Below are 26,562 nucleotides of genomic sequence, written 5' to 3' on the forward strand. Positions count from 1 at the left end.
CAGTGCATATATATTTTATATAGATTTAAATATACACACTATATATATAGTATATATATAATGCACATATACTCTCTCTCTCTCTATATATATACTGTATAAATATATGCATAATGCCCAATTAAGTGAATTTCAAAGGAAATTTGACCTGACATAATAGTCAGGTCTCTTAGTCTCTCTAAGTGAGAGACTCATCCTATTTAAGATACTATTCCTACTCTTGTGTTGTATAGTAGTTAGGAACACCCTCCTTCTTTGGTGGGCCAGAGCCACAACTTTCCAGCTGAATAGTCTCGGGCAAGATACTCTCTGTGTCACAGTTTACCCATGAGTGGAGATGTTACCTGCCTACCTCATAGAGCTATTATTAAGGCTAAATGAGATCTTCCATACACATGGAAGTACTGTACTTAAAAGTAAGAAGAGTGACATTTGGTGATGTTTCTAAGAAGCAGTCCTGAATAGCTTGAATGCTGGTACATTATTCTAAAATCACTAATGAAATCCTTTTTTGCTAACACTTCCCTGAGCATGTCATATAGCGAATTATTTCCCAAAGGAAATAGCTTAGTGATGGTGGTTTGTTTATGAATCACAAAAATGAAAAATTATGTATGACCAAGGTCAAACTAAAAGTAAATAAGCGATAAGTCTATAATTCATTAACCTGGTTAACTGACACTCCAGGTCTTCCAGAAGGAAATACCTGCCCTTATAGCTTTATTCTTCCTGGTGGCCCTGTAAGTCATATGAGTTATACAGACTTTTGGTATATGGGTCTATACCAAATGAATATAGACCCACAGCCTCATAAACAGGAGGTGAAAGCAACCTACTTGCATAAGTCATTAACATTTAGAGATAGCTTGCCATCTTATACTTTAGCTGCTAGAAGGAGGGGCTCCTAGAGATGGATTATGTAATCCAGCCTATTAAGCTATCACAGAAACAGCTGTCTAACACTTTCTTTTATTCCCATTTAAGGTTTCCTGTGGGCTTCCCTTGTGGCTCAGCTGGTAAAGAATCCGCCTGCAATGGGGAAGACCCCAGTTCGATCCCTGGGTTGGGAAGATCCCCTTGAGAAGGGAAAAGCTACCCACTCAAGTATTCTGGCCTGGAGAATTCCATGGACTGTATAGTTCATGGGGTCGCAAAGAGTCAGACACGACTGAGCAACTTTTACTCTCAAGATTTCCTGTAGAAGGCAGTAGTCAAAATCATTTCACTGATCTCAGAACCAGCACAAATTTTTAGTTCCTCTGCTCCACAGTTTTCTTGACAGTTCTTAGTGCAATCCAAATGTCATCAGATAGCTCTTAAAACAATTACCATGTCATCAACATAGACAAAACCAGCCTCAAAACATTCTTGCCAAATTATAAAGCATATGAAAGCTTCATAATTACCTTCTTGAGTGGCTTACATATGTAACATTATAAAATAAGATTTATTGAATGTTTTCTGTGGGCCAGGAAATTCCTAAAAATATTTTTACCTAATTCTTCTTAGTGGTTAACCCTGCAAGTTTTTATTTTGTACCTAAGAAAACTGAAGTTTAGAGTCTTAATCTTACTTCTCTTACATTAAACAGAAAAGGAGTGGGAGAGCCTGGATTTGAAGCCAGGTTTCTGACTTTGAGCCTGTGTCTTTCTGCTTCTCTACACTGCCCCACCCAGGAAAACTACTCAGTCCAAGGACCATTTGTTTATTTAATGAATGCTGTGGTACATCAGGTCCTGAAGATATGGCAGAAAACAAACCAGAACTGGTCTTGCCTACAAGGTGTTTATATCCACCTTGCAGAAGGTGGAAGGTGGATAGCAGGGGAGGAACTATAACCGTGGAGAAGTGTTAGACGCAAATGCAGGTTCATTAAATTAGGTGTAACAATGTACTACTGTTTTAGGAAGAAGTACTCTCCAGGTGATGCTGATGTGCAGGCAAGATGAGAACCACTGACTTTGTGCCCGACATAGGAAACCCTCAGTTAACCTTAATTCATCCTAGTATGATTCAGATTGAAAAATGGAATCTTGGGGCTTTCTTGGTGGTCCAGTGGTTAAGAATCCACTTTGCAGTGTAAGGGACACCGATTCAGTCCCTGGTCTAGGAAGATTCCACATGCTGCAGAGCAGCTAACCCCGTGTGCCACAACTACTGAGCGGGTGCTCTCGAGTCCGTGCGCCACAACTAATGAGCCCATGTGCTACAACTCTGAAGCCCATGCACCTAGAACCTGTGCTCTGCAACAAGAAGCTGCCACATTGAGAAGCGTGCACACTGCAACAGAGATTAGCCTCCACTCACCGCAACTAGAGAAAGCCCATGTGGAGCAACGAAAACCAACCACAGCCACAATTTTTTAAAAGAAAACCTTTAAAAAAATGGAATCTTACATGGCCCTTCACTTTTCCAAATATGGGAGAGACTTGGTGTTTGTGTTAGGTGATTGTTACATTGGACTTGTTTCCTATTGGTTCCAATTGAATGTCACCCCTTTTTCCCATAGGTGACTGAAGGCCATTGGAAGTGGGGTGGTGTCACAGTCCAAGTGAACAGTGCCTTTTTCACTGGCATCTATGGCATGTGGAACCTGTATGTCTTTGCTTTGATGTTCTTGTACGCGCCATCCCATAAGAACTATGGGGAAGACCAATCCAACGGTGAGTTCTTTGGCATAGCTTTATTCAGGATAAGTAGGCTTCTGACTCTTCAAGACTTAGGCAGCAAAAGCTCCAGGTTCCCTAGTGAAATGTTTTCTCCAAGTGTGAACAAGTACCTCTAGGGACTCTGGGGCCATAAGACAAAAAAGCCAATACAGGACTGATATTTCTATGAATCCTCATTTTAAAAAATATTTAAAATGCATTGGGCATATTACATTCTAGTTTACAATATCTCCCAGTCTTACTACAAAAATTAAATTTGCTTTCCTTAATTTTTTGAACAAAGTTGACTATTGAAAAGTGTGCCAAATTTATTCTTCTAGTTTGAGAACCACAATCTGAGATACTGGGTGGATGGGGACTGGCCCCTGAGTTGAAGTGGAGCTGGCTTCATTTTTTCCCTGCTCATCCTCCTGTAAGCCTGTCGACTTGTCCAAACCAATGGCCATGCTCCTGTCCCCATCGCCTTCCTCCCCTTAAGTGCTAGTATGTGCTATCTGTGGTGCTGATGCTGCAAGGAGCCTTGGAGAACTTAGTCTAGCAGTTCTACAGATGAGGAAACTGAGACCCAAGAGAAGGGAGGGACTTGCCTGGGACTTCTCTACCAGCCATGGCAGAGGGAAATGAACACTGCTGCCTGGGCCAGTGCTAGTAACATGGAAGAGGGCCTGGTAAGCAACGCATCTGATAGCTCCTTTTTCTTTGCATACTTCAGCCTACATTGTTTGGCTCCACCTTTATTCTTCTCTTTTTTCATACCTGCTTTACCCTGAAGTGACAGTGTTAGTCACTCAGCCATGTCCAACTCTTTGTGACCCTATGGACTATACAGCCTGCCAGGCCCTCTGTCCATGGAATTGGAGTGGGTTGCCATTCGCTTCTCCAGGGCATCATCCCAACCCAGAGATTGAACCCAGGTCTCCTGCATTGGCATTGTCTGAGCCACTAAAGCCCTGGCCATATGCCTATCCCCCAGATATATCCCACCTCCATCTGGGCCTGACAAAACCCTATTCATCTTTTGAGTCTATTCAAAATGTTTCCTCCTAATCACTCTAGTTGGCGTGTGGCAAATTATATTCAATAGAATATTGTTGCCATGGGATGCTGGTAGGTTTTCGTGGTCAAATAAGTTTGAGAATCATTGGGTTTTTAATCATCATTATTGTGATTTACTGTAGGATATATTAATGCCTTTAGCACACTAATTTGTACTGTTAAGTCTTTTAAAATGGGTAGGGGTAACAGCATTTCCAAATTCTCAAGTCATTTGGCCCTGCAACCTTTTTCCAGGCTATTTTTTTGATGTTCTAAAGAACAAGCTCATGTCCTCTTCATTGGCTGGAGGATTCTTAACCATTGGACCACCAGGGAAGTCCTGCATTAATGCTTTAGAAATAAGAGTTCTAGATTAGCTTTCTTATTTCACAGATGGGCCAGTGATCTTGAGACAGGGCTGTGATGACATGAGAGAGAGGGCAGGGAGAAGAGGGCATCTGTGCTGAGGGTCAAGGGTAGTGGAATGGTCTCACCCACGGTCTGCAATACTACACCTGACTCTGTACAAAAGCATCCTAGACACCAGGGTTCTCTTCCTTCCTACTCCATGACTTCCTGTCATACTCAGTATCTCTGGCTATAGGTCCTGGGCAAGTGTAAAGACCATTGGCTCACCTATCTCACCTGCCCACCTCTTGGTCTGAGTGACTTCCCTTCTAGAAAGTATGTGAGCTGGGTAGGCTCCAGCTTCCTTTCTACTGCCAGCACTGTGTTTTCCATATGCATGGTGATTGGGAGCATGTGGTCTCTCTGTTGTTGTTGTTCAGTCGCTAAGTCATGTCTGACCCTTTGTGACCCATGAACTGCAGCATGCCCGGCTCCTCTGTCCCCCTCTCTCTCTCAGAGTTTGCTCAAATTATGTCCATTAAGTCAGTGATGCTCTCTAAACATCTTATCCTCTGCCACCCCTTTCTCCTTTTGCTTTCAATCTTTCTCAGCATCAGGCTCTTTTCCAGTGAGTCAGCTCTTCACATCAGGTGGCTAAAGTATTGTAGCTTCAACATCAATCCTTCCAATAAATATTCAGGGTTGATTTCCTTTAGGATTGATTGGTTTGATCTCCTTGCTGTCCAAGGGACTCTCAAGAGTCTTCTCCAGCACCACAGTTCTCTCTCCATGGCCTTCTAAAATGCCAGAGGAAGAGGTTCTGGACTTGTTAACAAAAATCTTGGTTTCATTTCATGGCCATCCTGTTGGACTGTGACAGAAACCATATGGACCTGTCCTTGACTTGAGAGTATTAAGCAGGAACCTAGTAGGTGGAGTTCCTGCCTTCCAGGGAAATGCCACCTATAGCAGTAGCTGGACTTCCCGGGATGTTGGAATGATAATCCTAGTGGGTAAAAGTTATGGGTATGCTGAAGCAGTTTTTGGATGTAAACTGTTCTGCTTGTTTTTGTTGTGTGACTTGTCAAACTGCTTGCCCTCCCTGTGCACCACTTTTCCCACCTGTAGATGATCTCTTAAAGTCTTCTGGGAACATAAAATTTTGTGATTGTTTTCCTTCCTATTAGCAGGGAAGGGGCAGAAGAGCACCTCCTTCATATAGTGGCCATCCAGGGGGTGATTCTGTCACATGTAAGGGTTTTCTAAACACTGGTAAGAATTCACCCAAGCCCAGCACTTTCAGGCACATGCGAGGCCAGAGCTGCGGCCAAGCCTACAGGGGCAGGATGACTGCCTTCTACCCAGTGACACTGGATGCTTGACCTGTGAGCCAGGTGCTAGGCGGCTCCCATGAGGACTTCTCATCCAGGACAACAGCCACCGTCCTAGGCTTCAAACCTTGCAGTTGAGGAAAGTACTTGATTTGTTCCCCAGTAGATTTGTTGCTGTTGAAGACCACACAACACACAGATCTGCAATTTCACAGAAAGCTCAAAGCTATTCTCCATAGGAGGTCATATTCCCCGAATCCCATGCCAAGAGGTGTTCAGAAACAGACATGGTTGTTCTGGATTGTCGTTTACGACTGGGTTGTGCTGCCTGCATGTAGTGGCCACGCTCTAGGGGTGCTGTATGTCCAACATTGAGGAAAACAGTCCCTTATTGTAAAGAGTGGTCCTGCCCAACATGCCAGTAGGGCCCTGGTTGAAAATCATTCAAGCAGTCCAGCGGCAGACTCTTCGGGGACCCTGTTCTGATCATAAACGCAATAGTCACACAATTCAGCATCTCTGTGGTGATGACACGACCCACTGTGACTCTGCAGCAGTCAGCGAGCCCCTGGTGGCTTTCTGTGCTTCTCGCGTCCCTGGGCAGTGCTGTGTCTGGAAAGGGCTTGTCCAAGTTGGGTTCTCTGATCATTTTCCTTCTCTGCTCTCTTTTTATCTCCTCATCCGCTGCCAGACCACACACTGTATCACAGGAATTATGGAGCATTTACCAAGATTTTGAAGCTCCTTGGAAAGAGCTAATTTGGAATAGTACGTGGAAACCTAGAAAATGAACTCTCAGAGGGATACACTGTATTTTTAAATTCTCTGAGTCTCTGGATGGCGTTCCTCCTCCTCCCCCCAGCCTTCTTTCCCTTTCTTGTGGAAAGTTTTTATTTTTAAATGGCTTGGACTCCCTCCCCACTCTAGCTTTTAAGGTCCAGAGCCAAGAATTTGGATTTCTTGCTATGGAGAATGAATCCCAGGTGTGTTGTGTTCTTCTTGCCTTCGTGAGATGGATCCTGGGTGGACCGCTGGAAAAAAGCTCATTTCCAGGAACTTGGTAAGCAGTTTCTGATGCAGCGGAAGCCAGGGAGGCTAAGGAAAGAGAAAGAGACATTAAGAAGCATTTTGTTTGGGAGATGGAAAGAGATGCCGAGAAGTATATATATGTGGAGGGGGAGTGGGTAGGAAGAAAGTGAAAGTAGAGAGCTTGGATTTTTGCTTCTCTCGTTCCGTCAAGGAATGGCGGAGAGAAAAGAAGTGGGAGACAGGTTTGAGAAAGGGTCGGTTTCCAAAGCACATTTTCTCTCACATAATTCTGTTTCTCTTTATTGTGTGGCTTGGAAAGCGACCCATAGAAATGAAGCAGTGGGTACCGCAGTGCTTAGCACTGTGTGGGGTTTGAGAGGATGAGCGATAAAGACACAGTCCTTGCTCTCACAGAACCAGTAGCCCGGTCTGGGAGATGAGACTTCCTCCTCTGCCTCTTGAAACCCGGGACGTGGCAGGACGGCTCCAGCCAAACTGTCCGAGCCAGAATGTTTTCATGTGTCAGCGGCTGATTGGTGCCGCAGGGGTGTGGTGGTCTGGGTTCCAAACTGCTGGTTGATCCACTGTAGCTACAGTGTTGGCATAATAAACACGTTCAGATCAGTCTGTATGTGTGAGACGATCAATGTGTTCGTCTGTTTACAGACAATCATTTAGTCTGTATAAGGATATACATATACGCAGTCAATGGAATACACTTTTTTTTTAATCTAGCAAAGATACTTCAGATTCTCTTTCAGGAACCATTCGCATTTCCTGCCCTGCTGCTCCTGGGTTTTCATTAAAGCTCTTCCTTTTGCATGTGTGCATGCTAATGCTGCTTCTGTCGTGTCCGACCCTTTGCAACCCGCTGGACTGCATCCCACCAGGCTTCTCTGTCCATGGGATTTCCAAGGCAAGAATACTGGAGTGGGTTGTCATGCCCTCTCCAGGGGATCTTCCCAACCCAGGGATCGAACCCGCATCTCTTGCATCTCCGGCATGGCAGGCAAATTCTTTACCACTAGCACCACCTGAGAAGCCTACTCTCCCTTTTACCTGTTTCCATAACTGCTCTGTGACTCATTGCTGATGTCTTCCCAGGCAGAAATGAACTCCAGCACAGGCTGGTGGTAACCCTTAGCCCAGAGAGAAGGCTTCATACCCCAGGGGCGCGACATCGATGCCCTGCCCACAGGACGCACTGACCAGATTCCCTCAGTTACCGGTTCATGTAGAGAAAAAAGTTGGAGCTGCTTAGGAAGTCAGACAATTCTCGATACTAGGTTTCATTTTTGTGTTATTTCGTCTACGAAATTCTTGTCAGAAGGTTTTAGAGAAAAAGTAAGAAATGGAATTCCTGACTGGATGACATAGGGAACAGGAGACACTAGTTGCCGACAGGTTCCTTTCTATTTCTGTTTGTACTGAATGGCTTCTGTCTGACACACCCTTTCTTTTGGAAGCCACAGCAGCAAGCCCGGGCCCCATGCCTTCGGAGCTACCGCTTGGTGTCAGTTTAGCTTCTGGAGGCCCCTGAGGTCTCCAGCTGTTTGTTTCACAGGAAAAGGTGGCTTTGGCCTTTGTTGCCTCAGTAAATGTTTGGTCTGAGTTGTGAGGCTTAAACAGTGGCTGCTTTTTATTGCGATCTTTCCCCTGCTTGTGTGTTAGATAACATGCTCACACCCATGGTTTCCCTGGCTTCCCCTTGATGTCTGTGAGCAGTGATGGCCTGGGTCTTGCCCCCTGGACTGGACTCAGATTCTGAAGTGAGGCTTGACATCCTGTGTCTTCACATGTTCTCCCCCCGTGTGTGTCTATATCCTAATTTCTTTTTCTCATGAGAAGTTGTTCAGTTGCTAAGTTGTGTTAGACTCTGTGATCCCATGGACTACAGCTCGCCAGGCTTCCCTGTCCTTCACCATCTCCTAGAGTTTGCTCAAACTCATGTCCACTGAGTCAATGATACCATCCCACCATCTCATCCTTTGTCACCTCCTTCTCTTCCTGCCCTCAACCTTTGCCATCATCAGGGTCTTTACCGATGAGTTGGCTCTTCACATCAGGTGGCAAAGTGTTGGAGCTTCAGCTTCAGCATCACTCCTTCCAGTTCAGGGTTGATTTCCTCTTGGATTAACTGATTTGATCACCTTGCTGTCCAAGGGACTCCCAGGAGTCTTCTCCAGCACCACAGTTCGAAAGCATCAATTCTCTTGGATGCTCAGCCTTCTTTATGGTCCACTCACATCTGTACATGACTGCTGGAAAAACCATAGCATTATGGTTACATTGGATTAGGGTTCACCCCAGCGGCTTCATTTTAAACTAGTCACCTCCTTAAAGACCCTGTGTCTAAATACTCACATCCTGAGGTACTGGGAAATAGGACTTCAACAAATGAATAGGGATGGCATATGATTCCAGCCATCATGCTAAGACTGCACGCAAAATGTCTAGGCTTTATGTGTTCCCTTCTTAGGCCTGGTGCTGAGTGTCTGGAGACAGGAAATGGCACACTTCAAGCCTGTTATAAACTGTCTTGATGGTTGAAAGGAATTGAGAGATGGCTGGACCCAGAGTTCCTGAACCCTGTGTCACCAAGATCTCACTCTGCCTTATTGCCCAGAAGGGATCACAAAGGCTGAGTCCTCCCAAAGCACACCTGTTTTCTAGCTGCATGTTTGTCCCTAAACCCTGGTGGGGAACACCAGTTTTGGGGTGTGGGACGAGAAACCAGGCAGAGCAGGGAGCAGCTGGACCAGCCCATGCTAGGACATCTCAGTGGGTATTTTATTTTATTTTATTTTTTTTCCCTTAAGATGCATTTTTATTTAAAGTTTTCTGGCTGTGAACTGTCCATTCAATAGCAAATCAATCCAAAAATTTATTTTTAGACAAACCAATTATTTGGGCTTCCCAGGTGGCGCTAATGGTAAAGAACAGCCTGCCAATGCAGGAGACTAAGAGATGTGGGGTTCGATCCCTGAGTCAGGAAGATCCCCTGGAGGATGGCATGGCAACCCACTCCAGTATTCTTGCCTGGAGAATCCCATGGACTCAGTGGGTATTTTAATGATCACTTAACTACATACCAGATACTGTCCTGGTGATTTACATTCTTTAAAAAAAGAGAAAAAAAAATTTTTTTTTAAGATTTAGAAAACCCACCATTCACCAGTTTGTTAACACCCAAAATGCAGAAAGAATGTAATCTTAAGAGTAAACAACAGTCCTTGATATGGAAATAATTTCGCTTTACAAACATTACTCGTGCCTTGGTTTTTTTCATTTTGCCATGAACCAGGGACATCATTATCATTTGAGCTTAGCTTTGAAGGTGAATAGGAGGAGATTTGTTGTGGGAAAAAAATTCCACAGAAAAGGCAGGGGTGTTAGAGAAAGAACATAAAGTCTCGAAGAGGACACAGATGGTTTGGAATCCTGACTCCAATATATACTGTGACCTCAAGAAATAAATATGAACTCATGGTGTAAGAGTTGTCTGGCTTCCACATCTGCATAATGAGGTGTTAATTTACCCTAGTGCTTGTGAGGACAGAATTAGGTAGCCCTTATTAATATTAGAAAACGGTGGCTCTCTCCCAAATTTGTGAAACAGCCTTGAAATTCAATTAGAAGTTCCCCTTCTTTTGACTAAAGTATCCAGAGATACACAAATGATTGTCATTAGAATGCTGCCAATCTTAGGAAGCTGTGCTCATTATTATATCATTAGAGTGCATTTTGTATAGCTTTCTACATCCCCAGTATGCATTCCAGGCAGTTAAAATCCAGCAGCAGCTGCATATCCGTGGATGTGATATGGATCCACTGATAGTCCTTTGAGATTACATTCAATGCCAGAGATTGGTCTCATTTCACAATGGTTCAAAATAAGCCTTCATCTTATTCTTGATTAGCTGAGATGAATTGACATCATAACTAGGGAAAGAGACTTACTGCAAACTAAAGAATTCTTTTTTTTTTTCCTTTCATAATTTATTCTTTTCCATTTATTCTGCCCTTCCTTCCTAATAAACAACATATCACATTTTTTTGTCTTGGAAGGGAAAAGACTTCAAGCATGTTTGTGTGCTGAGCAGCAGAAGCGTAGAGAGAGGGAGGGTAACAGATGGAGTGAGACCTTGGCAGAAGAGGGAGTTTGATGGGATCCCCACTCCTGCTATGTCACTGCCATATTCCCATCCGTTCCCTAAGGGGAAAATGTTGGCCTTCATGGTACAGTAAAACCGTGCATGATCATAGATTTTGCTAGCCAGAATCCCATTGATCTGGGCTCTCATTCCAGCTCTGCCGGGAGCAATCCTGGTCACATTATAGAAATTCATTGCCTCTTTGAGCCTCGGTGTCTTCACATCTTAGTAGGAAATACTGGGCATGCTAAGCCCCTAATCGTGTATACGGTAAATACTCATAAATAATAGCTCTCTTTACTATCAACGCACTGATGTTGTGTGCTATAAATTCTCTTTCATCAGATGCAAAAGCAAAATTAATATGCTGAACAATTCATCCAAGTTGTTGTATGTACGTATTTATGATGGTAATGCATCGCACGGGGACTCATACTTCACCCGCAGTCTCAATGGCAGTTGGAAACTTGAATATTTCAGAGTCAGCATAGCTTAAGGTTGAGGAGCCTGGATTCTGGAGCCTCATTGCTCCAGTTTCAACACCACATCCTGTTATCAACTTGGGCCTCGGGAAAGTTACTTGACCTCTCTCTGCCTCAGTTTCTTCTTCAAAAGAATGAGGATGATGAAATAGTACCTCTATCAAAGGGTTGGTAATGAGGATTAAATGCATTAATATTTATAAAGTGTTTAGAATAGAGTCAACATAGGACAATATTTGTTAAAAAAAAAAAAAAAAAACAAGTAATTTTGTTACTTCGTGTGATGTAATCTGTAGGGTTAGACACATTTTCTAGGACCTGCTAATTGGAATCACATTTTAAGCTTAAATACTTGGCACCTTCGGTTCAAAATTGAAGTAGAATTACACTCTATGTCTATTTCCAAGAAGTCTTCAATGAAAGGGATTTCTTAGGTAAACACTTGGAGCTGTTAATGGGTCTACTCGGGTGGTCAGGACTCTCTTTGAAATTTTGATGACTTTCAGACATGCAGATCATGGAATCTGCTTTGAAGTTTTGGTGGTTCAGCCAGATATGCAAATTCAGAACTAGCTTTGAGCAAGAAATTTGAGATTTATACCTATTCTTGAATGAGGAGTGAGCCAGAAGTTGCAGCAGTGAGAAAACAAGTTAGTGACCTGGGAAAGGCTCTGCCTGGCCCCACGAAGCTCTGTGTAAAACCTTTAGGCAGACTTTCCACTTATTAGTGCTGTGCCAAGGGTCAGGAGTGTTGGAGGCTGAATCGACACCCCTCTGGTACCTGCTCCACCCCCTGTCCTTTGATGGGATACTTGCTGTACTGTGCTAAGTCAGTCGTGTCCGACTCTGCAACCCTGTGGACTGTAGCCCACCAGGCTCCTCTGTCCATAGGGATTCTCCAAGCAAGAATACTGGAGTGAGTTGCCATGTCGTCCTCCAGGGAATTGTCCCAACCCAAGGATCGAACCCAGGTCTTCCTCATTGCAGGCAGATTCTTTACCATCTGAGCCACCAGGGAAGCCCAAAAATACTGAAGTGGGTAGCCTATCCCTTCTGCAGGAGAACTTCCTGACCCAGGAATCAAACCAGAGTATCTCGCATTACAGGCAGATTCTTTACCAGCTGAGCTATCAGGGAAGCCCAAAAGGGCATGTTGCCTCCCCATCAGGGAATCGAACCCTGGTCTCCCACGTGACAGGTGGGGATACTCACCACTATACTAAAGAGGAAGGTGGTGGGCTACTTGCTAGTACAGCCCCAAATTGCCATTAGCTGTCTCTGCAACACTAATGACCCTCCTTCTAGGACGAAGGATTCTCCTGGGTAGAGAGCTGCCATGCCAGCACTTCATAAGACTGATGTAGTTCCGCAGCCTCCGAGGGTCTACAGTGAAAACCTAACACCGTGTGGCACTCATGAAGGGCACCAGCCAGGCAGCCTGCAGGGCCAGTGAGTGGGTGGTCCCTGGGTTCCTAAGGCCTTCAGATTCATGGATGCGCAGCAGGTCCTAAACTACTGACAAGATGTTAGTCCTGAGGGTCAGACTAGAGCTTTCTTCTAAGTAAAGGTATGGAATCCCAATGGAAAACAGAGCTTGTGTATTTAATTCCATGCTTTGAACTAGGAAAAATTTTAATCCTCAAAACTATGAAATCATATGTGTACATGTGTAAGTATAAAAATCCCAGGTATAACCATAACCTCTTGTTCTCCAGTCCCCCTCTCTGCAAATATGACTATATACATGCACCCCATACACAGTCTAACTGAGAAGCATTGGGTGTGGGTTTTTTCGTTTTCCCTTTGCCAGTTATATATTCACAGAAAAGGAAATGACAACCCACTCCAGTATTCTTGCCTGGGAAATCCCATGGACAGAGGAGCCTGGCGGAGTACAGTCCATGGTGTTGCAAAGAGTCGGACATGACTGAAGCAATTAAGCATGCGTGCAGTTATATATTCACTTAAATGTCTCATGGCAGGTAGCAGACTTTAAGGGTTTAACACAGAAACTTATTTTTCTCCTGATAGTTGAAAAGAGGCCACATTATGCCATTTTAGCAGAGGAGTACCTGTGTTCACTGGAGATGACTCCAAAACACTGGTGTTGTGTAGAATCCTGGAGGCAGCAGAAAATTCAGAGCACATTTCTGGTACTTTTTTCCTTGGTAGAGAAACCCCCTAATTATTCCTAAAGGCATTACATGTAGTACCCTATCCAATCTTTTGGTAAATATAGGCAGGTTTTCTTTGCCTTCACATGGCATAGCTGCTTTGTAAATTATTCACAGCAAATGTGTATGTGGTCTTGGAATCAGACCTTCCTTCCTGTCTCCATCATGTGTCTGCACCTCTTCCTGGCCTCCCTCCCAGCTTCCTCACCTATAAAGCTGGGAAGACCAGAGTGCCTGCCTCAGAGGGCAAAACCACATGATCATCTCAATAGATGCAGAAACAGCATGAAGCATTTGACAAAGATCATGTATAAAGTGTTGAGAATAGCACTAGGCACAAAGTAAGCTCTCATTAAATGTTAATAATTACTATGAATAATATAAGCACTAAGCTGACTCATCTGTTATTAAAATCTTTCTTGGAAGACAAAAATGTTAAGAAATTACTGCCAAGTCCGAGTACAAAGGGTGGGAGTCAGCCCCAATTTTAGGTATCTGTGCCATAAGTTTTCTCTCTAAGCTCAGAATGTGAAAGAGGTCTGGTTGGGCAGCTGTTAGTGAGGCGAATCCCTGCTTTCTCCTTCCTCCTTGATCACATCTAATACCAAAATCCCTGTTTCAGGTGATCTGGGTGTACACAGTGGGGAAGAACTCCAGCTCACCACCACTATCACCCACGTGGACGGGCCCACTGAGATCTACAAGTTGACCCGCAAGGAGGCCCAGGAGTAGGAGGATTCAGCACCCGACTGGGACTTCCCGCCACATCCCAGCCATTTTTACTAGAATGGGGAGCGTGCCAGAGAGCTCCACATGCCAACGAACGCTCTGTCTCTTAGCTGTGGTTTCTTGGACCAGTGGTGTGGACATTTGTCAGCTTGCCTTCTGACAAGTAGTTCCCGGAGACAGACTCCTGCAGCCACTAATGTGTTGTGTATGATAACAAAACCTCTGGTATGACACATTTTCTGTGATCATTGTTAATTAGTGACATAGTAACATCTGTAGCAGGTGGTTAGTAAACCTCATGTGTTGGGGGTGCACTCCTTGGGGAATGGTTTGGGCCAGATGGGGTCTATATGGAGTGGAATATTTGACTCCTTTTTTTCTTGTTTTTAGGTTCTAGGATAGAGTTTAACATTCTTTGCAGTCCAAGATGGGCTGGTGTCATAGTCTTCTCACTCCTAATCCATGACCACTTTTTTCCCTATTTATATCACCAGGTAGCCTATCGAGTTAATATTTAAGTTGTCAATAGATATGTGTCCCTATTTTTTAAGGCATAATATAAAATAACCGAATTTCATGAGAAGATCTATTACACCAGGGGCATTTCAGCTTTGAAACCAAATCTGTGTATCCAATACTAACCAGTCTGTTGGATGTGGGTTTTAAAAAAAATGTTTGCTAAACTATCCAAGTAGGATTTATTGTATTAAATGGCCTTTGGGTCTAAAAAACTTTTTTAACCTCTTGCTTAAAATGTGTTTTCTTTTGATAAGATGCTTCAAACAGCCTCCACAAGTGTAGATCTGATCATTTAAATAAACCTGTATGTATATGCATGTATGTGTATGCACACCTCGTCCTCCTGCTCAGCCGGAACACATGCATGCAGATTCTTTTTTTTGAGTTGTGTCTATGGGGTGGGGGGAAATAGCTTTATGAAAAATTAAAATATTTTGCCATCAAAGTTTTGGGGGCAGTATATATTTCTGGAAATAGGGTAACATTTTCCGCACTGCATGGTTAACCTCCACTGGATGGCATGTGTGGCAGAAAGCATGTGTGTGGGGGGCAAGTTAAATGATTTAGAAGTAGACTATGACTCCCCTCCTATGCCCAGTTCCCCAAGTAGACTGTGTCATTGTACTTTAACTCTGCCATTGGAAAGGCAACGTAATACAGCAGAGAAAGAATAGTGGGTGGGAGGTTAGAAGGCAGTGTTTCCTAGCAGAGGTCTGACATTTATTACATAGTGTGACCTTGTTGAAGCCACCTGACCTGGCTGTTCCCTCACATATAAACTACCATTCATGAAGTTTTAACTGCTTCACGGGGTGGCAGTGCAAATTAGATCAGTTAATGTGTATAGAAATGCATTTTAAACTCTAAAACTGTGTAAATATGTTCTTTTTGGAGTCTAAAGACAATTTCATGAGTGTCCTGTTTTTCAGACATCGATGCCTGGAGGTTTGGGACACAATCCACTTAATCTGCCTACTCAGCACTCCTTCTCTATCCTTTCTTTTCCCTGATTTTGGCTAAAGCTGTGGTAAATAGTGATGGGAGGAAATATTTTGGTTTTGGCTGTTCTCTCAGGCCTTTTCCTGTCCTGGTAAACATTTGATGGTGTCTGATCCAATGCACTCAGCATCCACTTCTGATTGATCACTGTGGTGCCAGGCTTTAAATGTAGCCCATGTCTCACAGTCTGAAAGGGAAGACGAAGTTAAAATACAACAAGTAATCTCGTGCCCCAGAGGATGGAGGCAGAATTTCTCCAAGGAGATGAGAAAAGGGCCTGAGATAGGTCTTGAAGAAGAAGTAAGATTTTACCAGGGCTGAAGGACAAAGGGAACAGCAGGATGAAAATCATACAGGAAGTGAAGAATGGAGAATGCTTAGATAAAGCTGGTCATCAGGCCTGGCTGGCATATAGAAGGAGTGGAAATAGCAGAAGGTAAGCCCCATGCATCTGTGAGCCAAAATGAGAAGGGTCCTTAATGCTGTGGGAAGAGTTATCAGACTCAGCCTAGGGTTTTATGTGGAGACGTGATATGATCAGAATTACTGCAACAGAGAGGCTGGACAAGCCCAGGAAAAAGATCACAAAGGCTGAAAACAGGGCAATAGTAGAGGACATGGAGAAGATCAGATTAGTTTTGGAGATAGAAGTGGCAAGGTTTGGGCATTCTGAATGTGGACATGAAAAGCAACAGCAGAGTCCAATGTCAAGCCCTTTGAGGAGAGAGAATGGTATGGCTCTTTAAGGATTCCTGGAGGGGCAGCGTCAGTGAGTCTATCACCTAAGGGTATGTATCCATACTAGAAGTTAAGTCTAGCAAGCTTACCTAAAGGAGAGACTTTAGCAGAACCTTCCAAGAGCACCAATACCAGTAATTCATGGACCTTTCCACTAGAACAGTTCCATTTACTAGCTGTCTGTCTCTCTAGCTTCCGAAGTAGGGGAGGTACATGAGTGGCTCAGTCTCAGGCAAGCGGCTGCCCCTTGCTGATCAACTGTGATCAGGAAACCAAGTCCAGTGGCCGCTAGCAGATTACCCTGTGGATTGGGGTCAGTTTCTGAAGAATGGAGAGTCCATTTTGAGTTGGCACACAGTCAGAAAACATGTACTACAGTGGGCCAGATGAGAAGTTTGGATTTGCTTGGGCTGGGTTTTCAAAGCTGTCTTCTGGAAGAAATGACAAGCTAACAGAAGCAAGAGGAGAAGCAGACCAGTCAGGGAAGGAGGCTTTGCAGCCATCACTGAGAATGACGTTGAGCTTGGCAGAGCATCAAAACATCACGTAACTATGGTGAACCAGACACGGCCATATTTAAGAGGTGGCAGAAAGAAACTGAGGTAGGTGACTCATAGCCATGCAAAGTATCAAAGAAGCCAAAGAAAGAACCAGATCAAGGGGGGAAAGTTAGATACCCTGAGAAACTCAACAGCGTTTAAAGATTGAATAAGGCATGTTGGATTTGGCATTGATATGTGGGACCTCATGGCAAGTGCAGCAATTAGACGTAGAATAAGATCAGTGAGTGCTCGTGATGGGAAGATAAGAGGTAGGATGGTGGCTCCAGGAGAAACCAGAGTCTGAGGAGAAAATGGGACTGGATTTGTAGACATTGAGGGTGAGAGTCAGCCATGAAGTCAAGATGATGATGAAGTAGCTTACGCCCCAAGAAGGTCAGAGACTTGGGATAAAGGACACAAGCTGATGAGTTAGTTTTGACAGAGTGAAAGGTCACTTTTATCCAGAGACAGGAGAGAAGTAACCAGTGGATGCTGAAGGAGAAACTTGAGGTCAAAAGAAGAGAAGTTGGCAACCGGTCCCTCTGTGTGTTCTGTTTTCTCTTTTCCCCTTGAACATGAAATGAGCCTAGAGTTGTCCTGAAGAATTTCTCGGTTTCAACAATGCAGGTAGAATACATTTGTTTTCAATCAGCAGAAAGTTCAAGAAATGCTTCAAGAGGTGAGAAAAAGCCTGTAATAAGGACTATCAACCCAGAGCAAAAATTAATTGTTGGTCATGCATGTTTTACTAATTGTCTTAAAATTTTTAAGTAATTTTGAAGAATATGATAATTGTAATAAGTTTAAAATTCCCCAACTGTCTGCTTTTTAAAAATAAGAAAACTTGCCATTTATGCAACAAACAGGTAAAATACAATTGATATTTCCCATAGAAAACAGTCAGTTTTATATTGACTTATTGGGTTCACCAGGTGTTAATCCTACATTTTCCCCTTAGGGGAAGAAAATGTCTATAATAATGAAATAAATAGTTTCTTTCACAACCTCTAGGTAATTCTAATCATTTCTCAGAACCGAGAGGATGCCTCAATTCTGATGCCAGAGAGCTGTTGGAAGTCGCACCCCTGGGATCCCTGCAGGTACTTTGAGAAAGTCTACAAAAATGTTAGAAGGCAGGTTATTGGTCTCATCCTCATCTTAGCAGTTCCAGAAACTCTATATTGTCAACTCTTTCAAACAGATCAAGTTCTGAGAGGCTGCCTGGCCACACTGGGGCGTCTCAATGAATGACAATTCCTATGCAATCTTTTATAGTGAGGAGTTCGCCACGTCTTGTGTCTCCATCATTCCGGACACATTCTACCTTGCTATTGTTGAGTAACCATGGAGGCTAAGAGAGGAAGTACAAAGGGTTTTTTGTTTTTTGTTTTTTTTTCTGGTGGACAAACGATAAAAGTACAGAGGAATGAGTGCACTTGAAAGAAGTAACATCTCAACCACGATAAAGCCTGAGGGATCATCCCAGTACTTATAAAGGAAATACACACAACTCCCTGCAAAGTGCCTAACACAATGTGGGAATTCAGCTGGGGAGGGTTGGTGGGTGAACCAGTAAACGCACCAGCTCATCCTAGTCTCTGACTGCGGTGGACGCCTCCTTCCTTTGATTCAATCAGACCCTGCTCCTTTTGCAGCCATTCAGCATCAGGATATGTTAATGCAGTAAATTAGGCTTATGTGTGGATACAACCTGACTCTCGTGAGTCTATGCCTCACTCATAGAAGGTCCCATCATCCTTTCATGCCATGGGAATCCTTCTGACTTTGGCTGCTTGCTCTCACCCCATCACACTTTGCTTTGTGACTGATTAAGTTGTACAGGGATGACTTGGTTTCTGAGACTATGTCAGCAATGAATGCCTTTCTTTTCTCCTCACATCAGAGTGATCTTCTGGGCACTCCTTGAACCACCTACTGTCTAGGAGCCTCCTGTCTCAATGACCAGGGTTTTGGCTTTAGAGGTTGAGAAGATGCTTGTGTATGGAGACCAGACCCTCTTTGTGACTTTGACTTTTTGTTCTGACTGTACTTCCTCCCACAAGTCCTGTCCTAGCCAGGACTTTTCTCCTTCAGTCTCATGTCTTGGCTCCCCAGTCCCTCCTCCAGATGTGTTTTCCAGACCCTTGCCTCAGTGCCCTGTTAACTGCATTCTAGTTCCTCACTGTTCTAGCATATGATTATCAGACTGCAGCGTTGCTCTAGCTGGCACAGATTAGTGGAAAAATAATACTTCTACTAGGGTTCAACATACTAACAAAATGGCCCTAGATTTGAAAATTATCCACTTCTTTGCTTCTCATGAACATTCAACCTCTAAAACACAGTTTTAAAAATTAATACAGGTATACCTCGTTTTATTGCACTTGGCAGATACTGCCATTTATTTTTTTTTTTTTTTACAAATTGAAGCTTTATGGAAACCCTCTGTCAGATGATGGTTAGCATTTTTTATTTTCACAATAAAATATTTTTTACTGAGGTATGTGCATTGTTATTTAGACATGATGCTGTTGCACACTGAATAGACTACAGTATGAGTAGACATAACTTTTATATGCATTGGGAAACCAAAACACTCATGTGACTCCTTTTATTGTGGTATTCACTTTATCCCAGTGGTCTGGAACCAGCCTGCAGTATCTCCAAGGTATGCCTGTATCACCAAAAATATTGTATTCAGCTAAATTATAGGACTTTATGCATATGAATTTCACTTTTCCCACACACAGATTCAATGGGTAAAGTACATCTTTAACTTTTAAAATACACACAATTTGATATATAAATAAAAGTAGCTAAGTTCTTTCTAGGTGCAGAATGTGTTGATTTCAACTGCTGGAGAACTGCCTCCCTCAGCTTGGACCTCTTTGTCCCACTCTCTCTCTGTCTACACACAGTCATACACAAATACAAACACACACACATATACATCCCATTACTGTTAAACTCCTTTTTTCATGTGTTGGTGTTTGTAATATGGAACTTTATAATTTACGTACGTTTCCTTTAATATCTCCTCTTCATAGTCACGGGGCTTCTCAGATGGCACTAGTGGTAAAGAACCCACCTGCCAATGCAGGAGACATAAGAGACCTGGGTTTGATCCCTGGGTCGGGAAGATCCCCTGGAGGAGGGCATGGCAACTCACTCCAGTATTCTAGCCTGGAGAATCCCATGGACAGAGGAGCCTGGTGGTCTGTGGTACATAGGGTCGAACAGGACTGAAGTGACTTAGCACACATGCGCCCTCTTCACAGTCACATAGTGACTGCTTTACATAATAAAGAAGTGAGGTTCAGAGAGGGGAAATGACAAAATTGGAACCAAGAAGAGATCGTCAGTCTCTGAACCTGCCTCTTAAGTAGCTTACTTGCAGCAGAAGAGTCAAGAATTTTGTTTTGAGCTGCAGCTCTCATTAGAGCAGAATGACCTTATTGGGAAATGTTATTCCAGAGGAAGAAAATAGCTGCCTACTCTCCATTTTCATCAATGGCAAGTGTCTGCCCTCTTCTGGCCAAAGGGAGGATGACGGCTATCACTGAGCAAATTCTTAGGACAAAAGTCAAACCTTCGTATGGGGGAGTTTGTAGAGGCTCCATGATAATTATTGCTTTTTTAGTGAGTTCTTGTCATAGCTTTGCATATGACTTTGCTCTGGGACCTTCCAGACGACTGCCTGTACCCTATTCCCCTTGAACTTGGTGATCTCTGAAGTCCTCACTAGCCCTGACTGTAAGAACTATAACGGAGGCTTGTGTTAATGACATCTTACAGCAATGCAGGGCCAGGTCCGCTGTGGGTGGATGCGAAGGCATGGCAGCATGGCAACCTGAGCGGGGGGGCAGGTGCTAGTGCAAATAGACCCCCGGCATTTACTGATTAGGAAGTCCCTTCGATCCTGCTCATTATTCTCCAGAGCTCCTTCGAGGCTCTGAGCTCCCTCAAGTGGCTGCTATACCCAGCAACCTTTTTCATCAAGATAAGTCAAGGTCAGGATGGTCTTCACTCCCATGATAAACTCTTCTCAGTTCAGGGACACCAAGAGACTGAAAGTGAGCCATAAACAGGAGTGGCCAACACACAAGGTCCTTCATTGCACGTGCTTGGCGGACGTTCCTCACATGCTGACTCGATGGAAACTTCACGGGCAGCACGAAAGGCTGGAAGCCAGTCAAGATACAGGAGAACTGGGATGTAAAGACGCTTCCTTTGTTTGTGAAATGCTTCACAAAGGCAGTTGTTCCTAGGAATGGGCAAGAGTTTTAAATCACGTATGTGTGTTTTGGCTAGGTTACCCTAACAGCAGCTTCTGAGTCAGGAATTCATGTGCAGGTTTGGAAGGCCACCAGAGGAGACAAAGAGAAGGTGGGAGACTGGGAAGGCCCCGAGGGTGAGGGGCAGCCCTACTGAGCAAGGAGGCAGAGTCTAGGCAGCACCTGCCCTCTGTTGGTGTAGGGTCACCCCTGAGCTGTTAGCTAACTGGAGCCAGGGTCAGCTTGAAGAATACGGGTGCTACACTGTGTGCTTAGCTGATCCCCAAGTCAAAACAGATCAGATCGGATCAGATCAGTCATTCAGTCGTGTCTGACGCTTTGCGACCGCATGAATCGCAGCACGCCAGGCCTCCCTCTCCATCACCAACTCCCGGAGTTCACCCAGACTCACGTCCATTTAGTCAGTGATGCCATCCAGCCATCTCATCCTCTGGCGTCCCCTTCTCCTCCTGCCCCCAATCCCTCCCAGCATCAGAGTCTTTTCCAATGAGTCAACTCTTCGCATGAGGTGGCCAAAGTACTGGAGTTTCAGCTTTAGCATCATTCCTTCCAAAGAAATCCCAGGGCTGATCTCCTTCAGAATGGACTGGTTGGATCTCCTTGCAGTCCAAGGGACTCTCAAGAGACTTCTCCAACACCACAGTTCAAAAGCATCAATCCTTCGGCGTTCAGCCTTCTTTACAGTCCAACTCTCACATCCAAACATGACCACAGGAAAAACCATAGCCTTGACTAAACGAACCTTTGTTGGCAAAGTAATGTCTCTGCTTTTGAATATGCTATCTAGGTTGGTCATAACTTTCCTTCCAAGGAGGAAGCGTCTTTTAATTTCATGGCTGCAGTCACCATCTGCAGTGATTTAAAAACCTTGGAGACATGCATAAGAGTAAGGAACAAAAGGTAAACTTTTCATTGATCATACCAAGTGTTAGAGATAAATACTAAAATGTCAGTGTTCTTACACAAATTGTGATATGCATGTATATATCATGTATATATGTATATATCAAATATACATGTGTATATAATATTTACCATGCACTTTGCATGTCACGATGGTATTATATATGGAAGATTTCTGGAGAATTTCTCCAGAAATTCTCTAGAAAGCAGTATTATGTAACCTTCCTTTTTTACAATTTACTATATCTAGAAGCTCTTTTCCTTTTTTCATCACCTACAACATGATTTTAATGACTTTATTATTGTAGTCTCTGATAAGGATATGTCATCATTCGTTTATTAAGCCCCTATTTTGGGCTAAATGATTTGCAAAGTCTGACTATTATATGCTGAAATGAACATCCTTGGATATAAGTCTTGTTGTAGGTCTCTGATGGTTGCCTTAAGATCAGTTCCTAACGGTAGAATTACTGCGCAGAAGTTCAATTATTCATTCGTTAAGTGTATATCAAACACCTTATTATGTGCCAGTGCTGTCCTAAGTCCTTGGGACAGACCAGTAAGCCATGTCTCTGTCACTAAGATGTGTATTGACTGGGAGGGGGAGGTGGTGAGGGGGCAGTAGATAGTAAATGAATACAGTGGTGCTGATAAAAGCTATCAAGAAAAGCATTTACCATGGCCCCCAGAAACATGCCACCAGCAGAATGGGGCCTGTGGCTTCACGTCCTCACTGACACTGCAGTTTTGACATTTGCCACTTCAAGATGCAAAAAGTTGCATATTTATTGCATGGCCAGTGACACTGAACACATTACTGTGAGTTTATGTTTTTAGGTTGTCGGTTCAGATTCTTTATCTGTCTTCCTCTGATATTCTGCTTTAGGATATTCATCCTTTGTCTCTCATACATGTAACCAAACTTTCCCCAACTTACTACTTGCTTTTAATTTTGTTTTTGATGTTTCTTGGGGCCATGGAGCTTTTAAATTTTATGTAATCAAATCTGTAAATCCTTCCCTTTATATAATCTACGTTTTCTGTAATGCTGAAGGAAATCTTCCTAATCTAATACATTAGGTCATCCATATTTTTGTCTATTTTTCTAAATTTTCTTTTGAAGTTTTCTTTCATTAAATTCATATGGAATTTGTTTTTCAGGAGGAATCTCAAATACTTTTTTCTGAAGTTTTTTGGAAAATGATTGGGAAAGACCCTCTTAAGCGAGCTGAAGGGAGGCGTGGGGGTGGGGCTGTGGTTTGGGGCCACCCCTGAGCTGAGACTCTGGGGCAGCCCTGAGGCTGAAGTGTGGGAGCCCTTCCAGCATCCAGTCATGCCAGAAGCTGCCTTGGAGAAGTAGAACCCACTGTGCTCTGCTGCCTAGTGGCTCCCCAGTCTTCACCTTGACTTTGCTGGTGTGGGCCCTGCCATATAGGGAAGGTAGACTCTCACAGGGTCATGGAGGAAGTGGGAGAGCTGTGGGCAGGGGTCGAGTTTACTGAGGAACACATAGGTAGTGGTTGCTGACTGTCCCCGGTGCCTAGGCCTCCCAAGGGATGCACTGGAAAGCCATCAGCTCCTCTGATGCAGAGCTCAGGGGAAAAGCATCCAGGATCAGAAACTATTAGCCACATTGATTGGACCAATAAATGGCAACCACTTGAGCCTCCTCTGTGGATAGAAGGGGAGGGGAGTGATGGTCTGGTGGGATAAACAGAGCAGAATGTCCTGGTTGGTGCTCTAACTTTGCAACTAATTGCTGTGTATCCTTGACCAAGTTACAATACCTCTCTGGTTCAAGTTTTATCAGATCAAATGTTTGATTATACTATGTCTAGCAACATTAATTGGTTGGGAAGAATATCCACAGTAGACTTCTTGGTTTGGAGTGCTTGGTACAGTTGTACAGATAAATTTGGGGAATGTGTACAGTACACTAGCTTCATGCTTTGGAAAGAGTGTGTGTGTGTGTATGTGAGTGAAAGAGAGAGATAATTAGAGAAAGAGAAGGGAGGTGGGAAAGAAGAACGAAAGTAAGAAGGAAATTGAAAATAAGTTGGCCCTGTGAAAAAATTGAGCCAAGGTTTGTTGTGAGTTGGAATTTCTGCCAATCATCCTAACCTGCATAAAGGTAAGTGGGAGGAGTAGGGATTACTCATAAAGGTGCAATAGCAAACTTTCAACCCACCAACTGCCTCAGAGGGGGAGAGTCCTGTTCGCCTTCAAAATTAACATTTAAAACCACCCTTGTCCAGAATTGTCACTCACAGCTACTTGCTGCCCTCTGCTGGTTAAAATAAATAATGTCTGCATTACAAAATAAGTTTTTTGGTTTTTGTTTTTTGTTTTAGGTTTAAGAGAATAGTTGCTTTGCCAATGGCTCAGATGGTAAAGAATCCGCCTGCAATGCAGTAAACCCAGGTTCAATCCCTGGGTCAGGAGGATCCCCTGGAGAAGAGAATGGCTACCCACTCCAATACTCTTGCCTGGAGAATTGCATGGACAGAGGAGCCTGGTGGGCTATAGGCCATGGGGTCACAAAAAGTTAGGCACAACTAAGCAATTAACACTTTCACTTCATAGTTGCTTTACAAAGTTGTGTTAGTTTCTACTGTACAGCAAAGTGAATCAGCTATATATACATGCTGCTAAGTCACTTTAGTCGTGTCCGATTCTGTGTTACCCCATAGACGGCAGCCCATCAGGCTCCCCCATCCCTGGGATTCTCCAGGCAAGAACACTGGAGTGGGTTTCCATTTCCTTCTCCAGTGCATGAAAGTGAAAAGTCAAAGTGAAGTCGCTCAGTTGTGTCCGACTCTTTTCGACCCCATGGACTTCAGCCCACCAGGCTCCTCCATCCATGGGATTTTCCAGGCAAGAGTACTGGAGTGGGGTGCCATTGCCTTCTCCGTATATATACATATATCCCTTCTTTTTGGATTTTCTTCCCATTTAGGTTACCACAAAGTATGAGTTGAGTTCCATGTGCTATACGGTAGGTTCTTATTAGTGATCTATTTTATACATGAAAGTGAAAGTGAAGTAGCTCAGTTGTGTCTGACTCTTTGCGACCCCGTGGATTGTAGCCTACCAGGCTCCTCCCTCCATGGGATTCTCCAGGCAAGAATACTGGAGTGGGTTGCCATTTCCTTTTCCAGGGGATCTTCCCAACTCAGGGATCGAACCTGGGTCTCCTGCATTGCAGGCAGACACTTGAACCTCTGAGCCGCCAGGGAAGCCCTGCTATTTTATACATAGCAGTGTATATATGTCAATCCCAATCTCCCACTTCATCCCACCCTGCATTGCCCCCTTGGTATCCATGCGCTTCTTCCCTACATCTGTGTGTCTATTTCTGCTTTGCAAATAAATTCATCTATATCATTTTTCTAGATGCCACATATAACAATATATAATATTTATTTTTCTCTTTCTGAGTTTTTCACTCTCTGAGTCTCTAGGTCCATCCATGACTCTGTAAATGGCACTGTTTTATTCCTTTTTATGACTGAGTAGTATTCCATTGTATATATGTATTATCCATCTTCTTTCTCCATTACTCCGTCACTGGACATTTAGGTTGCTTCCATGTCCTGGCTATTGTAAATAATGCTGATGAACACTTGGGTACATGTATGTTTCTGAATTATGGTTTTCTCTGAATTTGTGCCCAGGGGTGAAATTGCTGGGTCATATGGTAGTTCTATTTTTGGTCTTTTAAGGAACCTCCATACTGTTCTCCATAGTGGCTGTCTCAATTTACACTCCCACCAACAGTGTAAGAAGCTTCCCTTTTCTCCACACCCTCTCCAGCATTTATTGTTTTTAGATTTCTTGATGATGGCCATTTAACTGATTGTAGTAATGATATTTATTCTCCCCGCCCCAAATATTTATGGAGCGCCTAAGTACCAGCCACAGTTGATGTTCAGTCACTAAGTTGTATCTAACTCTTTTGTGACCCCATGGACTGTGGCCTGCCAGGCTCCTCTGTCTGTGGGATTTCCCAGGCAAGCATACTAAAGTGGGTTGCCTTTTCCTTCTCCAGGACATCTTCCCAACCCAGGGATTGAACCTGCATTTGCTTCATTGCAGGTGAATTCTTTACCAATGAGCCACCTGGGAAGCCTGTTCTAAAGCAGACCAGTGACCAAAATGTACGGGTATTCCTACCTTCGTGGAATTTAATTCAATAACAACAATGATAACATCTAACATTTATAGAGTTCTTGCTATGTATGTGAGAGGTAGTATTTTAATTCTTTGATATTTATCAATTCTTTTTAATCCTAAAATCAATCCTAAGAAATAAGGATGTATTTCAGTCATTTTAAAGCTGAATAAATTGATACACAAGAGAGGTTAACGATTTCCCTGAGGTTAGACAGCTGGGACCCTGGAGAAGGGTATGGCAACCAACTCCAGTATTCTTGCCTAGAGAATCCCCTTGGACAGAGGAGCCTGGCAGGCTGCAGTCCATGGGGTCGCAAAGAGCCGAACATGACTGAGCAATTAAGTACAAACAGCTGGGAAATAACAGTCAGGTTTAATTCCTTTTTTCTCTAGAGTCTGTTCTTAACCAAGTCCCTTCACTGCCTTTACTGTCATTTCTAGC

The 26,562-nt window shown here is 43.6% G+C and overlaps 1 protein-coding gene and 1 non-coding gene across 5 annotated transcripts in view; one reads left to right on the plus strand and one right to left on the minus strand.

Moving 5' to 3' along the window:
* The window catches only part of WLS (Wnt ligand secretion mediator), a 116,513-nt gene extending 101,726 nt beyond the window's left edge, over window positions 1–14,787 (plus strand). For 2 of the 4 annotated variants that reach the window (XM_070786340.1, XM_070786342.1), the window contains 3 exons: window positions 2,510–2,663; window positions 6,311–6,443; window positions 13,845–14,787. In XM_070786340.1, the coding sequence (XP_070642441.1) occupies window positions 2,510–2,663; window positions 6,311–6,443; window positions 13,845–13,848 (291 nt within the window). In that variant the 3' untranslated portion in view covers window positions 13,849–14,787. The remainder of the gene's footprint in view (window positions 1–2,509; window positions 2,664–6,310; window positions 6,444–13,844) is intronic. The other 2 variants (XM_070786341.1, XM_019957286.2) reach the window with 1 other exon arrangement.
* TRNAD-GUC (transfer RNA aspartic acid (anticodon GUC)) lies at window positions 12,206–12,277 on the minus strand. The gene has a single exon. It is a non-coding gene; the product is annotated as a tRNA-Asp (tRNA).
* Window positions 14,788–26,562: the final 11,775 nt, after the last annotated feature.

This window comes from Bos indicus, chromosome 3 (assembly GCF_029378745.1).
Source record: "Bos indicus isolate NIAB-ARS_2022 breed Sahiwal x Tharparkar chromosome 3, NIAB-ARS_B.indTharparkar_mat_pri_1.0, whole genome shotgun sequence".
NCBI classification, from domain to species: domain Eukaryota; kingdom Metazoa; phylum Chordata; class Mammalia; order Artiodactyla; family Bovidae; genus Bos; species Bos indicus.